Here is a 14,638-nt window from a genome sequence, read left to right as displayed (position 1 = left end):
GGATGGCACTTGTTACAGGGGAGAGTGTAGCTGGGGATGAGGATAGCACTGGGGAATGGTGGTTGGAAGTGGGGACATAGCCCTCAGGATTTTGAATCAGCATCAGTATGCAGAATGCAGGCAACCATTTCATCAGAAATTGATGACAGTGCTTCCTGCATTACCACAACTCTGGGTGCAGTTGACTAACGTTCTCCAGTACACCCAGAGAGAATGGCTGAGGCTACTTTTTCTGTTACCCATCGGTTTATCACCGGTGTGAGTTTGTGGGTGGACTGGACCAAGTTCAATGGAGCCAAGGTATGGAATAAGGCAATGTTTCCACCATTCACTTGTGGAATTGTTCACTGATTGGAAAACAAGACTGTTGCTTGTCCTGTGGGGATGGTGGAAGTGGGCTGAGTGAATAAGATGCTGTGTGATATCAGGTGACCCTAAAAACTAATCATTGTCACCATGTCCCTCAGTTACAGACTCCACACTGGGTGATCCGTGTGTAAATTACAGCATCTTGGATCAGCCCTGGAGGAGAATGAGTTCTTCCAGCACGAGTGGACAATGTATGTCTGACAAAAATCTTGAACAAGGATGGTACAGATTCAGCAGGTAAGAGGGAATAATGCATTCAAACCCAGCATGAATGGAGACTGAAGGGTGTTGGAAGGGGAATTGTTAGAAGACCAGATTATCAGTCGGTTGTCACAAAGGGGCAGCAGGCAAATGTAGGGATAAGAGAGCTGAGACATTCTGCACAGTGAGTGAGTGACCTGGAGGGAGAAATGGAAAATAGGGATGGAGAATTAAAAAAGAAAATCAGATGGCATGGGGTTTGGTTGAATGCAGACAGGGTGAAAATATGGTTCAATTTTCAAAGTGAATACTGTGCCTCAATTTAGGAATCCATTTTCCAATTGTTATTTCAGTTCCGGCAGATGGAAAATTCCCGAGACAGCAGTTCCACAGTATTGTTGCTGCGGGAAGAGACAAGGCTGGTTGGAAGGTAGGCTCAGAGTTCACAACAGTAAGGCTTTGCCTTTGAGGAGGGTCAGAATGATGACCCAGGTCTCTGCACAAGCCCCAAAGCATGGACACTGGTCTCCACGTCCCTGAAAGATGCCTTCCACAGTCACTCAAACCATACACTGGCTCTGAATCCAAATGCAGTCGGGCAGTGGAGTACCACTTTCCTGTTCATTTCTGGCAGTGGTGCTGTGGGTCTGACTGCTGACCACACTGAGACTACAGTCTGCAACAACTGGGTTCCTGATTCTGCTGTGGATTCACTTTTGTAAACTTCAATTCAGAATGCCATCGGCTTACTTTTATTGTTTGCCACATTGGATGGTTGACGAGTTTTTTTTAATAGGTTCTCTTGTGTTTTTTTTTCTACTGTTTGGGATGGCCTGTAAGGAGTCACACCTCAGAGTTGTATATAGTATCCATATTCTGCTATTAAATGCACTTTGAGCTTTGACACCACTCCGGATCAGACCCAGGAAAGGTTCTGTGACTCCTTTGCTTGCCGTGCAGGAGCAGTTCCCAAGCAGCCCAACCTGTCTCAGGGCACCAGGAGCTCATGAGCTAATGGAGTTACTTAAAGTGCTGTTGTTTCTATTTCAAATCGTGTAAATTCAGCTTTTCATTGCTGATTATCTGTTTTTAATTTGTGTTTTCTAAAACTTTTGTGTTCCAATTTGATTTTAAGTTACATTTATATTTAAATTGTTTATTATTTAGAGATTAAATGTAAAATGTTTTCCCAAGTACAGAAATGTATATATTTATAACATGTGCAATAAGTATGGTCAAGGTGTCGGGGTCCGGTCCGTGAAGTCCTCATTCCGGTTCATGGTCTGGTCCTTAGATCCTTGTTCCGGGTTTTCTTGTTTTCTCATTTGTTCTGATGGGTGCCTTAATTGAGCCACCTGATTCTCGTTGTGGGCTGGCACATAAATACCCCTCAAAACAAGAATTCCCTGCTGGACTGCTCCCTTCCTTCTGAAGCCTTGCCTGCAACCTATACCTGTCTATGTTCCTTGCCCAGCCTGGTGCTGGAGATTCCTCGTCCTGTGGTTCATCCGCATCTGAATCCTTGGCAAGTATCCGTGGCAGTCATCCTGGCCCTGCGCTCCGAGGAAGAGTCCCGGCCCTGTACCCAAGAGCCTAGCTAAGCTGAGTCAGAGCCAAGCCAAAACGAGTCCAAGAGGCACGTCTGGTGCTGGAGATTCATCGTCCTGTTCTGGAGATTCCTCGCCCAGCCCTGGAGTACCTCGCGCAGCCCGGTGCTGGAGTTCCCTTGCCCTGTGCTGGAGTACCCTCATCGTGTCCAGGCATCTCTCTTTTTGTCCAAGCAACGACCAAGACCTTGTCCTGTCCAAGCCATGGCTTTGTGTGCTCATCCTGTCCTGTAGCCAAGTCTTGTCATAGCCTCGACCTGGGTTCCGGTTCCAAGTCAAGACCCAGCTTCCTAGTTCCAACCAAAACCTAGATTCTGGGTCCTTATCCAGGCACTGCTCCGGAGTACCGTATTTCCTGTCTGAATTTGATCTCCAAGTCCTCATCTTGTTCCTGTGCTTCGCCAAGCCTGATGCTGGAGATTCTTCGTTCTATGCTGGGGTGCCTCGTCCTGTCCTGCAACCACATCCTGTCCTTGCCAAGATTCTAGTCCTGTGTCTTCACCTGGATCTGGGTTCCGAGTCCGAGTCCCTGTCCTGTCTCTGGCTCGGAGTCCTAGACTGGGCAGCTAGTTCCAAGTTCCCTGTCCTGGTCCCGCTTTCCTATTCTTAGTCCTAGCCCTAGCCCTGAATCCTAGTCTTGTCCAGGGCCTGTGTGTCTATGTCCAGTGTCGTTTTGTCCCCACTTCCCTTGCTTTCATGACACACCTCATCCAGTTCCTAGTACTTCAGTGTCCGTGTCTTGCATTTGGGTCCGCTCCAGCAACGTCCACCTTATGACACAGGGTGTGTTGTAAGTAAAAATAAGTTTAATCAACAATTAATTCCTTTCCTGTATGATAAGTGGGCATCCCTCACATTTCAACTCTGCACTGGAAAAACATTGAGAGGTTGTAAACAAGGTCAAGTCCCTCAATATTTAGTAGCAGCAGAACCTTTACAGTTGTGCTTCAGCACAATATGATTTCAAGCCCAGTGAATGTCTCTTAACATCAGTGAATCTCAATAGCCTTTGACTTTCTTGTCTGCTCAGCCTGGGTAATGGCTTTGCCGCCAATTAACTCCTTAATCACATTTCATTTACTTATGCACACCACCGTTCTGAAGTTTGAACACAAAAGTGCCATTTCTGTACAGCAATTGGCCAGTGGTTACAGATAATGACCAATTGGTAATCTTGTGTTTGTTCAAACCCCATTTGCATGATGAATCTCTAATCACACAACAATAACACCAATATTAATCTTCAAGGTAATCTATGCATAAAAGGTCAATAATACTCAGAATTCGTATACAGTAACTGTTACCCTAGAATCCTTCATTTGCATCTTGTAATGCCAATTGACTCCAGTCTGCGGCTGTGCAGAGGGAAGCTATGTTCTTCAAAGACTCATCTTGCCCTATCCCACTTTATCCTCTGTTGGCTCTACACTTAACTTCCTTAATTGCTCCACCTTTCACCATTCACCCATTCCTGTTTCCCCTCTCTCATCTCATCTCCTTACTTGCGCATTACCTCCTAGCACTCCTCCCCTTTCCCTTTCTTCAATTGGCTTCTGTCCTCCCCTGTCAAATTCCCCTTTCTCCAGCCCTTTATTTGTTTAAGCAATCAACTTCCCAGCTCTTTACTTCAACCCTCCCCTTCTTCCAGTTTTACTGATCAACTACCACCTTGTACATCTTCCTCCCCATCCCACACCTCACTGTTCCATCTTCTCATCTTTCTTTTCCCTGTCCTAATGAAAATTCTTGGCCCAAATCACTGACTCTTTTCTCTTTTCCATAGATGCTGCCTGGGCTGCTGAGTTTCTCCAGCAATTGTGTGCATGGTGCATCAACTACTTTTGCCTGAACACTACCTAAACCCTTGTTTTGCTGCATCTTCTAATGCTTCAGAGACTGCCAGGGTAAACCTGGAGAATTACAAGCTCATAGCAGCTGTAGCTAACTTTAGAGGGTTAACTGATCATTTTTATTTTGGTATTGTGGTTAACAGCAATAAGTGTTGTATGTGTGAATGTCTCTCTCTGAAACAATGTTTTGTTTGAAATGTGATCATTTGCCCTGGTGGTGCAGCTTCACCAGCTGTCCAATATGCATCAGGGGTGAGGCGGGAGTTTCTTGTCCAAGCTCTGGGCCCACAGGCTCTCACCAGCAGGAGCTGGTCTCGGAGCAGGATCTGCAGCAGCGAGTTTGGATTGCAGGGTGGGGTGGGGTTGAAATCAGCAGCTTGCCATTGACTGAGGCCAGAGCAGATCATGGGTGAATCTGAACACTGCATTAGAATGGTGCAAATTCACATTTCTTGTGGGGCTGGGTACAGTTAATTCTGTTTTCAATTTGGTAAGATGGCAGCACACACAGATGCAGAGCCAATAAAAGCTGTATTTTTTTAAACCTCTTTTCTTTAAATCATAAATTGGACATTAAGAATTGCTTCAAGCACTACAGGTCTACTCCATCGGCATGTTGCTCCTTGGTGGAGGAGCTGGACCTGTTAGGGTCCGTTTTGCCATTAGAGTTGGTGTGCGAAGGTGGTGTGCAGTCCAACAGCATGTGTTATGGTTTTAGTTGTTTCTCCTATAATCGCAAGGTCCTGTTGGGCATTGGTAATATGAAATGCTGAATGTCAGGTTCACTGGTTTAGTGTTGGGATCATCTGTAGATAGGACCGGGCATCACGCTGTGGTGTCACCTCTTTGCAGCCGTCCATGAGAGAGGCATCGGAGTTAGTGCCGAAGATGCTGTGACGTGCTGACCACGCTGATATTGGTGCTGCCCTCTAGTGTCTACTAGTGGAAGATGAGCTGGACTGGGTTCGACTACTTATTGCTGCGGGCTTGCTCTTGCCAGCACATTCATGGGCTCGGGGAATTGGGATATACTATATTATTGAGTGATTGTATGTTTAACTGCTATCTGATAGATGTTATATGTGTCTTGTGCTGTGTATTACTGTTGGCACAGTGTTTTTCACTTTGGCCCTGGAGCAGCATTGTTCTGTTTGGCTGTATTCATGGATGGTTGAATGACAATTAAACTTGTATTAACCTTATTGCAGGTTCCCATCCCACTGTGACAGAGGGGGAGGTGATGAGAAATGTTTGCTTCACCAAGAATGGAAACGACAAAACTGAATCTGTTATGAATGGAAACAACACTTGCCTGGATATTAAGATCAAAAACTGTATTGGTTACTTTGTGTATCTGCTGAAGCCGACATCTGCTGGTCACTCTGTGTACTGTGCAGGTATGTCACTGCTTTCAATCACACAGAGGTGTAAGGGATGAGGGGAAATTCTGTGATATCCTGAGTCATCAGTACCCGTAATGGACTCTGCCCCATATGTCCCTCTGAAGCTATCTGCCCAGCAAGTACAGTCTGTTGCAGCAGGTTGTCTACACGTGTGGCTAGACCTTACAATTACATTGTCATGAATGCTTCCTTGTACATGGATACTGCACATTCAGTTTTACCACTGCATCTTTTCTTTGGTGGAGTGACTCGTAGTTACAATGTGAACACTGAACAATTGTTTTCTGTACATGTCACGTCAGAATCAGAATCTAATTTATTATCACCAGTATGTGCCGTGAAATTTGTCAACTTAGCAGCAGCAGTGAAGATATTATATAGAATGAAAAATAAATGAATCAATAAATTCCAGTAGTATATATATGCATGTTAAATGATTAAAGAGTGCAAAAACAGGTGTTCATGGATTCAAAGTCCGTTTAGAAATCGTATGGCAGAAGGCAAGAAGCTGTTGCTGAACGGATAACTGTGTCCTTTCAGGGAATGACAGGCCATTCCCCCCATTATGTTAATGCTAGTCTTCAGTGTTCTACCTTATCCCCCCTTGCTTATTTAATTGTAACCCTTCAACTTTTTTTTGTAGTTTCCCAAGAGTTCCCCTGTGCTTGTTTCCCATCAGTATAGAATATGGATATTTACAATATCCATTTCACCTACTTGCAGTTCATTGGCATGAGAGAAGTAACTAGAGCACAAAGGATTCCCAAATCATCAGGGAAGACTCCACACTGACTTTCTCTGCACTGGAGAAACATTGGGAGGTTGTAAACAAGGTCAAATCCCTCAATACTCAGTAGTAGCAGAACCTTTATGGCTGAGCTTCACCACAATATGATTTCAAGACCAGTGAATGTCTCTGAATATCAGTGAATCTCAATAGTCTTTGACTTCCTCATCTGCTTAGCCTGGGCCGTGGTTTTGTCATCGCCAATTAACTCTTCAATCACATTGCTTTTACTTAGGCACAATGAAACAGCCTGGCCCCTGGCACAACACACTGTTCTGAAGTTTGAATACAAAAATGCCATTTCTATACAGAAATTGTCCAGTAGTTACAGATCTTGACCAATTGATAACATTGTGTTTGTTGAAACTCCGTATTTGCATGAGGAATCTCTGATCACACAACAATAATACTGATATTAATAATCAACATAAACTATCCATAAAAGGCAAATAATACTCAGAATTAGTAAAGTACAGTAATTGTTACCATAGAATTCTTCATTAGCAATCTTGTAATGGCAAATGGCTCCAGGCCCCTGCTGTGCAAAGGGAAGCTATGATTTTCAAGGACTTCCCTTCAATGCCTGGCTTGCTGAGATTGTTATCACTCATCCACTTTATCTTCCATTGGATCCAGATTTTAACTTCCATAATTGCTTTCCTTTCACCATTTGCCCATTCCTATTTCTGTCTCTCATCTCACTGCCTTACCTGCCTATTACCTTCTGGTGCTCCTCCCCCTTCCCTTTCTTCCAAGGGCTCCTGTCCTCTTGGAGCTGCAAGACTGCATGATTAAATGCATTCAAGATCCTCTGTCCCTCTACAATTTTTTGCTGTGCTTCGGTTATCCCATGTCGCCTCACTTTGTATGGGTATCTCTGCGCTGATATTTTTGGATTTCTCCAGAAATATTTCTGTTTGCTGCTTGTGTTCCAATCGAAACTTTCCAGTGTTTTCCTGCAGACCTTTATTCTTCAAAGCAAAGAATGTTGTTGGTATCAGAAAATTTGTTAGCTGCATTTTTCATAATAACAGCATAAAGTAAAGGAGCAGCGAGTTCCTGATACTTGCAGAACACCAGCTGAAGCATCCTTTCACTCACTTACATTTTTATTGTGACATTTTCCCTTGGATACCATGGGCAGCAATCGGTCAGAATCTGTGCTTTTTGATCAATTAGTCAGAATCTGTGTATCAAGTATCACCATCAATCCACCCGAATTGCTTTCTCAAAAGAACAATGAGTTACCATTGTTGAGGATGACATCCCGTTGCAGGTTTGTATTGACTGCAGTTGATAAACTTACATCCCAATAGACCCCAACTTTAGCACTTCCAACTATTTCAAATGGTTTTCTAAAGCCAATGAATCATTGTGTCATTGCAATTACCATGCCACATCTGTACCCTGGTATCATGTCAATATCATACCCTATGTCCGTACCATATTTTATTATATCTTGTCAATATCATACCCTATGTACGTGCCATATTTTATTATATCTTGAGCACTGGAAAACACAGCTTGCCCTATTTCCTCTCTTGCTTCATTTAAAGGACAGGATGGACTTTGTGCCGGTCTAGCAGGTTTTCAACATGAAGATCCTGAAGTGTCCTCACCTTCATTACAGCATAACTGCTCGTGACACCAGTGAAATGGGGAAAATGAGTCTGAAGGCACACACTCAACAGTTCAGTAATAGTTTCTTCCCCTCTGCCATCAGAATTCTGAATGCACTTTGAACTCATGAACACAACCTTACTACTTTATTTCTCTTTTTGTGTACTAATTTAACTTCTTAATAAGAATGATCAATTAAACTAAATAAATATTTATGTATTGCCACATACTGCTGCCACAGAGCAACAGACATTTACTATCAAAGAATGTATAAATTATACAACCTTGAGATTGGTTTGCTCACAAGTAGACATAGAGCAAGACCCAATTTAAAAAAAACACAAATTAAAACAAAATAAAAACAAACACCTAATGCACAAGGGAAAGAAAATAAAACAAATCATACAAACAATTGAAGTGAACAACATTCTGAACCAAAACTGCTGACACACAACAAATATCATAACATTGTCTGCCAGTGACATTAAACCTGATTGTGATCATAACATTTCAGGCTGAAGATCCTCCATCAGCTTTACATTAGCATTTAGTGAAATGCTAATATCAGTCCCATCTTACACAGAGACCGATACAGAAGTGGTTGAGGTATTTACTTGTATCTTGTCCCCTCCACCAATGGTCATTAAAAGGATCCAAATTCAATACCAGTCCAACATCAAAAGGTGTATTTGATTTTAGCTGAATGCGCTTTCTTGCAAACTTTGCCATTCCAGTTTCAATTTTAATCTCAGTCCTGCTCGCATCGGGTCATCAGCTGTCAGTACATGTCCTTAGCACCTCTTTATTGTTTCATCGATTGGTGCTTGATAAACATACATAGGCATTGGGCTTTGCACCTGTTCTCATTTGGATGTTTCTCTCTTTGCAATTCATTATCTCATCTTTCAATAACTTTAACTGCTCTCAATTTCCTTTGTCACTAGATCTAGTCTAGTTTTAACCCTTTTTGAAATACAATTGTGCTCTCTCCAATTTAATCCATCCCCTGCACAACATATCACTTGCAATATCTCTGTTTGACGCAGTTCATTTGTAGGTTCAGAACCACCTCCTCTCCTGCTCAGATTGCCACATGCTGATTAAAGACTGTGCTCTCAATCACATTCCAAAACTTGGCTCTTTTTCTATACTTCCTTCTGCTCCTGCACAAGAGACAGGGTGATTTAAATCCACAATGTCTGTACATGTGTGTAAAGTAACATGCACACACGTACACCACACACAGAGGAACACAACGGGTCAGGCAGAATCTCTGAAAATAAATAAAGAGTCGACATTTTGAGCCAAGACCCTCTTCAGGACTGGAAAGGAAGGGGGACGACCGCAAATAAAAAGGTGAGGTTGGGAAGGGGGGAGGATGATAGGTGAAGCCAGGTATCAGTGAAAGATAAAGGGCTGGAGAGAAAGACGTGAGGTGAGAAGATGTGTTTCATTATGCTTTCCGCTGATTATTGAGGTCAAAGCTACAGATCATAGATATTTTGTCTCAGTCCAACATACTTTTGAATCTACACATTTCCTATAGAGCAGAAGAAGCTCATTCAGTCCATGCTGATCGCTGTGTACGATTCCATTTCATGTAGAGCATGGAAGCAGGCCATTCAGTTTATCAGATCCATGGTGAACATTGTGTATCATTCCATTTCCCATAGAGCAAGGAAACAGGCCATTCAGCCCATCATATCCATGCTGCCCACAGTTTGCTATTCCATTTCTCAACATTTGATTCAAAACCGACAATGTCTTGGCAATTTCAAAGTTCAAAATATATTTATGATTAAAAATATGTGGGCCATCTTCTCACATGTAGCCACAAAGCAAAGAAACACAAGTGGTGGCCTAATCCTGAATGAGTATCTGTTCACCAATAACTCGGGCAGTGTGTTTCAGAATGCAGACACTCACTGGGTGATAAGAATTTTTTTTTGGTATACCCTCTAAAACTCATATTCCTTAGCTGAAATCTATAGTCTCCCATCTTAGATACTTGAGCCTTGGAAACTGGCTTCTTCAAACTTATTCTGTTTATGTAACTCATTACCTTCTCTCTTCATTAGATCTTCCAATAGCAACTTCTGACCATGGAGACCCAAACTGGCTTCTCAAACCCAAACTGTCACATCCCGTACCAGGCAATTGCTGAGTAAATCTGTTCTGCCGTGTTATCTGGGATATCATTGGGAAGGGAGTGTAATTCCAGAACATAGAACATTACAGTACAGTACTGGCTCTTCAGTGCATGACATTGTGCTGGCCTTTAACCCAATCCTCCCCTCCAACATGACTCTCCTTTTTTATCTATCATCCAAATGAGTTTCTAAATTTCTTAAATATCCTCAATATATCTGTCTCTACTACCACCCCTGCTAGGGTGTACCATGTACCCACCACACCCTGAGTTGAATGGAGATGCATATACTTGAATGACTTGGATGTAGACATGTGAGGTGTGATAGTAAATTTGCTGGTGACATGAAGATTGGTGAGTGCTTTGCGGTGCTGGAGTTTCTCAGACTACATAGAGATCCATGTGTTGGTACAGTAAAGATGTCTGAAGATGCAGCATGGACTATCAAATGGAATTTCATACAGTTTAGATTAATCTATTAATCACATTTACATCTACACATGCATTTTGGGATATTGATAAGACTAATGCACACCGTGAATGCTCGAGTACGAGGGTGGATTGAAGGACAACGTCAGGGCATTCTTTGGCAATGACGAGGCAGCTATTTGTGAATGTAGATGTAATACAGACCTTTTTTTCGGGGTACAGAATACAGATTTTTATAAAGCTTTTGTCAGACATCGGTGGTATTTTGTTCACCTGAGCATGGGATGAATACACGGATGATTCAATGGCTGATAGCCGGGCTGGAGTTTTTCAGTTATGATGAGCGTATGGAGAAGTTAGGCATGTTCTGGAGCAAAGGAGGTGAAAAGGAATATCATATTGGTGTATAAAATGAAAGGGTACTGAGAGGGTCGGCTGTGCGTAACCTTTCCCATATCAATGATATGGAATTAATGGCTGTTGCAAAGTTTACAGAAAATACATTGATAGGTGGAGGGCAGGTAGTTCTGAGGAAGTACAGAGGTGAGAGAAGGACAGATGGTTAGGAGAATGGCCAACGAAGTGGCAGATTGAATACAGTGTTGGGAAGGGTATGGTTATGTACTTTGTTAGAAGAAATGAAAGTTTCTCTCCATTTTTTACATGGAGTGAAAATTCAAAATTCTGAGGTGCAAAGGGACTTTGGAGCTTTTGTACAGGATTCCCAAAAGGTTAATTTCCAGAATGAGTCAGTGGTGCGGAAGGTAAATACAATGTTACCATTCATTTCAAGAGGACTAGAATACAAAAGCAAGGAGATAATGTTGAGGCTTTATGAAGCACTAGTTAGGCATCACTTGGAGTATTGTAATCGGGTCTTTGCACCTTATTTTAGAAAGGTTGTGCTGATACTGGAGAGGGTTCAAAGGAGGTTAATGGAAACATTTCCAGGGTTGAACAGCGTGGCATAGTGTCACCCTTCAGAATAGAGGGTCACACTTTTAGAACAGAGATAAGGTGAATATCTCCTGCCAATGATTGGTAAATCTGTGGAATTTGTTGCTGGAGGACATCTTTACATATATTTAAGGCAGGGGTTGATTGATTCCTGATTGGCCAGGGCATGAAGGGATATGGGGAGAAGGCAGGAGAGGGAAAATGGATCAGCCACCTTGTAATTGTGGAGCTGTGTCAATGGGCCACATGGCCTAATTCTGTTCCTCTAGCTTATGGTCTTACATCAGAGGTAGATAAAACTAGGGAACGTGTAGCAGTTGTTTAGAGGGTGTGTGAAGGAGATCTTAACCCATGGAGCTGCAAATGCTTGGAATGCACTGACTCAGAGAGTGGTTGTTAACAGAATTTATGTGTTTAGCTGAGTAAGAATCATTTAGGCAAACAAATGCTATGGATCAGGTTGGGACTGATAGGAATGGGGGGTGGCTACTGTCAGCATGGATTTTTTTTATTCAGCATGATTCAGTGATACTGCCGTCAATTCAATAAAGAGAGCTGAATGTTGAAACTGCACTGGCAGTGTTTATGTGAGAAGGTGACCATTATTTTAGAGAGTGCAACTGAGGTTGGTGAGGCGAGTTACAAGAGGCATTAATATCAACACTTAATTAATATTGCTAATTAAGATTATTGTTTATACCATTGACACTGAGCGTACTCCTGCTACAGATTCCACACTCGGTGATCCGTGTGTAAACCACACCATCCTGGATCAACCCTGGAGGAGCACGGATTGTTCATTGGAAGAATGCAGAAATTACATGAATGATGAAACCCGGACAGAAGGATGGTACCGATTTAAGAGGTAATGGCAGGAGACAAAAATAAGTAATCAACAATGAAACAGAAAATATGCTGGGAACAAGGAGAATGTGAAGGAAAATTTATTTATTTTGTTCGAGAATTCTGGCAGTACCCATAAACATCTTTGTGGGTGGGAGAGGGACTGGATAAGCTTGTTTGGGATCATCATGCAGAAAGGAATGGATACATAGGGTTTGGAGTTATGAGTCAAAAATGGGACAAGTTATGGATACACAGAGATGGGGCCATCAGTCAAACAGGGATGGGATCATCAGCAACAGGCATGGAACTGGAAGTGGGTGCAAGAAGTCTGAGATGTAGCAGAGACTAAACATAAGAAGTGGGAAGCTCACAGCCCCTTTTCCCAGGTGATGGGCATTGATTCAATGGAGAAAAGCTCAAGGCATAAAAGAGACACCACAAGGGAAATACTGGAGAAACTCAAAACGTTGAGCAACGTCTATGGTGAGGAATAAATAGTCATCATTTTAATCCAAGACCCTTCACCAAGACTGCAAACAAAGGATGTAGAATCCAGTTTAAGAAGATGTGGAGGAGGTTTTCAATTGGAGAACAAGCTGGAAGGTGAGAGATGAGACCAGGAGACATGGAAGTTGGGGACGATGTGAGAAGCTGGGATTGAAGTCAGCACACCATCGCAGCCTTCAAAGCTAAACGCAGTGGAGTTTCCCACATTGCTGCCCCTCTCCCGAATGAGCAAAATATTCCTTGCGCTCGATTTGATGTTGACAATTCTGAGCCCCTGAAGAGAACTGCTGATGTGACCTGCGGCTTGGTCATCTAAGGCCAAAGGGCGCAAGCATTTCCCACAAGTGGACAGTCGCAAAGCTGAAGGACTGGACGGCTTCCCAGAATGAGTACTCAGGATGTGTACGGCACAACTAACAGGTGTGTTTACAAACATTTTTAGTCTCTCTCCCAGTGTGGAGTGTCCTTCTTCTTCAAAACATCCACCATTGTACCGGTACCTAAAAAGACCACGGTAACATGTCTGAACGTCCTGTTGAATTCACCTCAAGAGAAAGCATGTTTTTTAGCAGCTGGTCAAGGACTACATCTGCAGCATGCCACCACCCACACTGGACCCCCTACAATTCACCTACCCACACTGGACCCCCTACAATTCACCTACCCACACAAAAGATGATGCAATAGCCACAGCTCTACACACAGTTATTACACACCTGGAGAAGAGGGATGTTTATCTGAGGATGCTGTTCTTGTACCACAGTTCAGCATTCAACACCTTAGTTCCTTCCAGGCTCAACAAGAAGCCCAGAGACATCGGCCTTCATTCTGCCTTGTGCAGATGGATCCTGATTTTCTGTCCGATCGCCGGCAGGCAGTAAGAGTGAACTTACTCACCTCTGCCCCTCAACACTGGTGCCCCTCAGGGCTGTGTCCTGAACCACCTCCTTTCCTCTCTGCATAGCCATGGCTGTGTCACCAATCACAGTTCCCATCTGCTAAATACATTTGCTGACAACTCTACATTGATTGGCCTGCTCTCAAATAATAATGAGGCAGCCTTCAGAGAAGTCATAATCCTGATAAGTGGTGTCAAGAAAACATCCTCTCCCTCAAGTCACAAAAGCAAAGGAGTTGTGGCCTACAGATGGAATGGACAACTCTACTGACTTCAATGGATCTGGGGTTGAGAGAGTGAACAGCTTTAAGTTCCTCATCATAAATATCACCAAGGATCTCACATGGTCTGTACAAACGGTTGAGTGGTGAAAAAAGCACTTTCACCTCAGATGGCTGAAGAAGTTTGGTATGGGCCACTAAATCCTAAGAACTTTCTATAGGGTCACAGTTGAGAGTATCATGAAAGGCTGCATTACTAACTGGCATGGGAACCGTACTTCCCTCAGTTGCAGGACACTGCAGAGAGTGTTGCGGCAACCCAGCGTATCTGTAGATATTAACTTTCCACTATTCAGGACATTTATAAAGATGTTTGTAAAAAGGGGCCCAAAGGATCATTGGGGAATCGAGTCACACCAAACACAAACTGTTCCAGCTGCTATCATCTGGGAAACGATACCACAAAATTAAAGCCATGCTCAACAGGCTCTGGGGCAGATTCTTCCACCAGGCAATCAGACTGATTAATTCATGCTGACACAACTGTATTTCTACGTTATGTTGACTGTCTTGTTGTACATACTATTCATCATAAATTGCACATTGCACATTTAGACCGAGATGTAGCGTGAAGATTTTTACTCCATCTGTATATGAAGGATGGAAGGTAATAAATCAATTAAATTTGATGGTTAGAAGAGCTGGAGGAGGAAGGAATGTGATAGGAGTGGACAGTGCAGTAAAGGGACGAAGTAGGGAGGCAGTGCGAGGTGATGGCATTGACATGTGGCAAG

The 14,638-nt window shown here is 43.0% G+C and overlaps 1 protein-coding gene across 1 annotated transcript in view; it reads left to right on the top strand.

The window, feature by feature from the left end:
* Window positions 1-481: 481 nt before the first annotated feature.
* LOC140722243 (uncharacterized) overlaps window positions 482-14,638 on the top strand; it is a 36,849-nt gene continuing 22,692 nt past the window's right edge. Inside the window, exons 1-4 of the mRNA XM_073037029.1 lie at window positions 482-606; window positions 924-1,000; window positions 5,236-5,424; window positions 12,102-12,237. Of these exons, the coding sequence (XP_072893130.1) occupies window positions 533-606; window positions 924-1,000; window positions 5,236-5,424; window positions 12,102-12,237 (476 nt within the window). The 5' untranslated portion in view covers window positions 482-532. The remainder of the gene's footprint in view (window positions 607-923; window positions 1,001-5,235; window positions 5,425-12,101; window positions 12,238-14,638) is intronic.

The sequence above is a fragment of the Hemitrygon akajei genome, unplaced genomic scaffold (genome assembly GCF_048418815.1).
Source record: "Hemitrygon akajei unplaced genomic scaffold, sHemAka1.3 Scf000073, whole genome shotgun sequence".
Classification (NCBI taxonomy): domain Eukaryota; kingdom Metazoa; phylum Chordata; class Chondrichthyes; order Myliobatiformes; family Dasyatidae; genus Hemitrygon; species Hemitrygon akajei.
The sequence above is the reverse complement of the archived record's forward strand: the minus strand, read 5'-3'. Positions and strand labels throughout refer to the sequence as shown.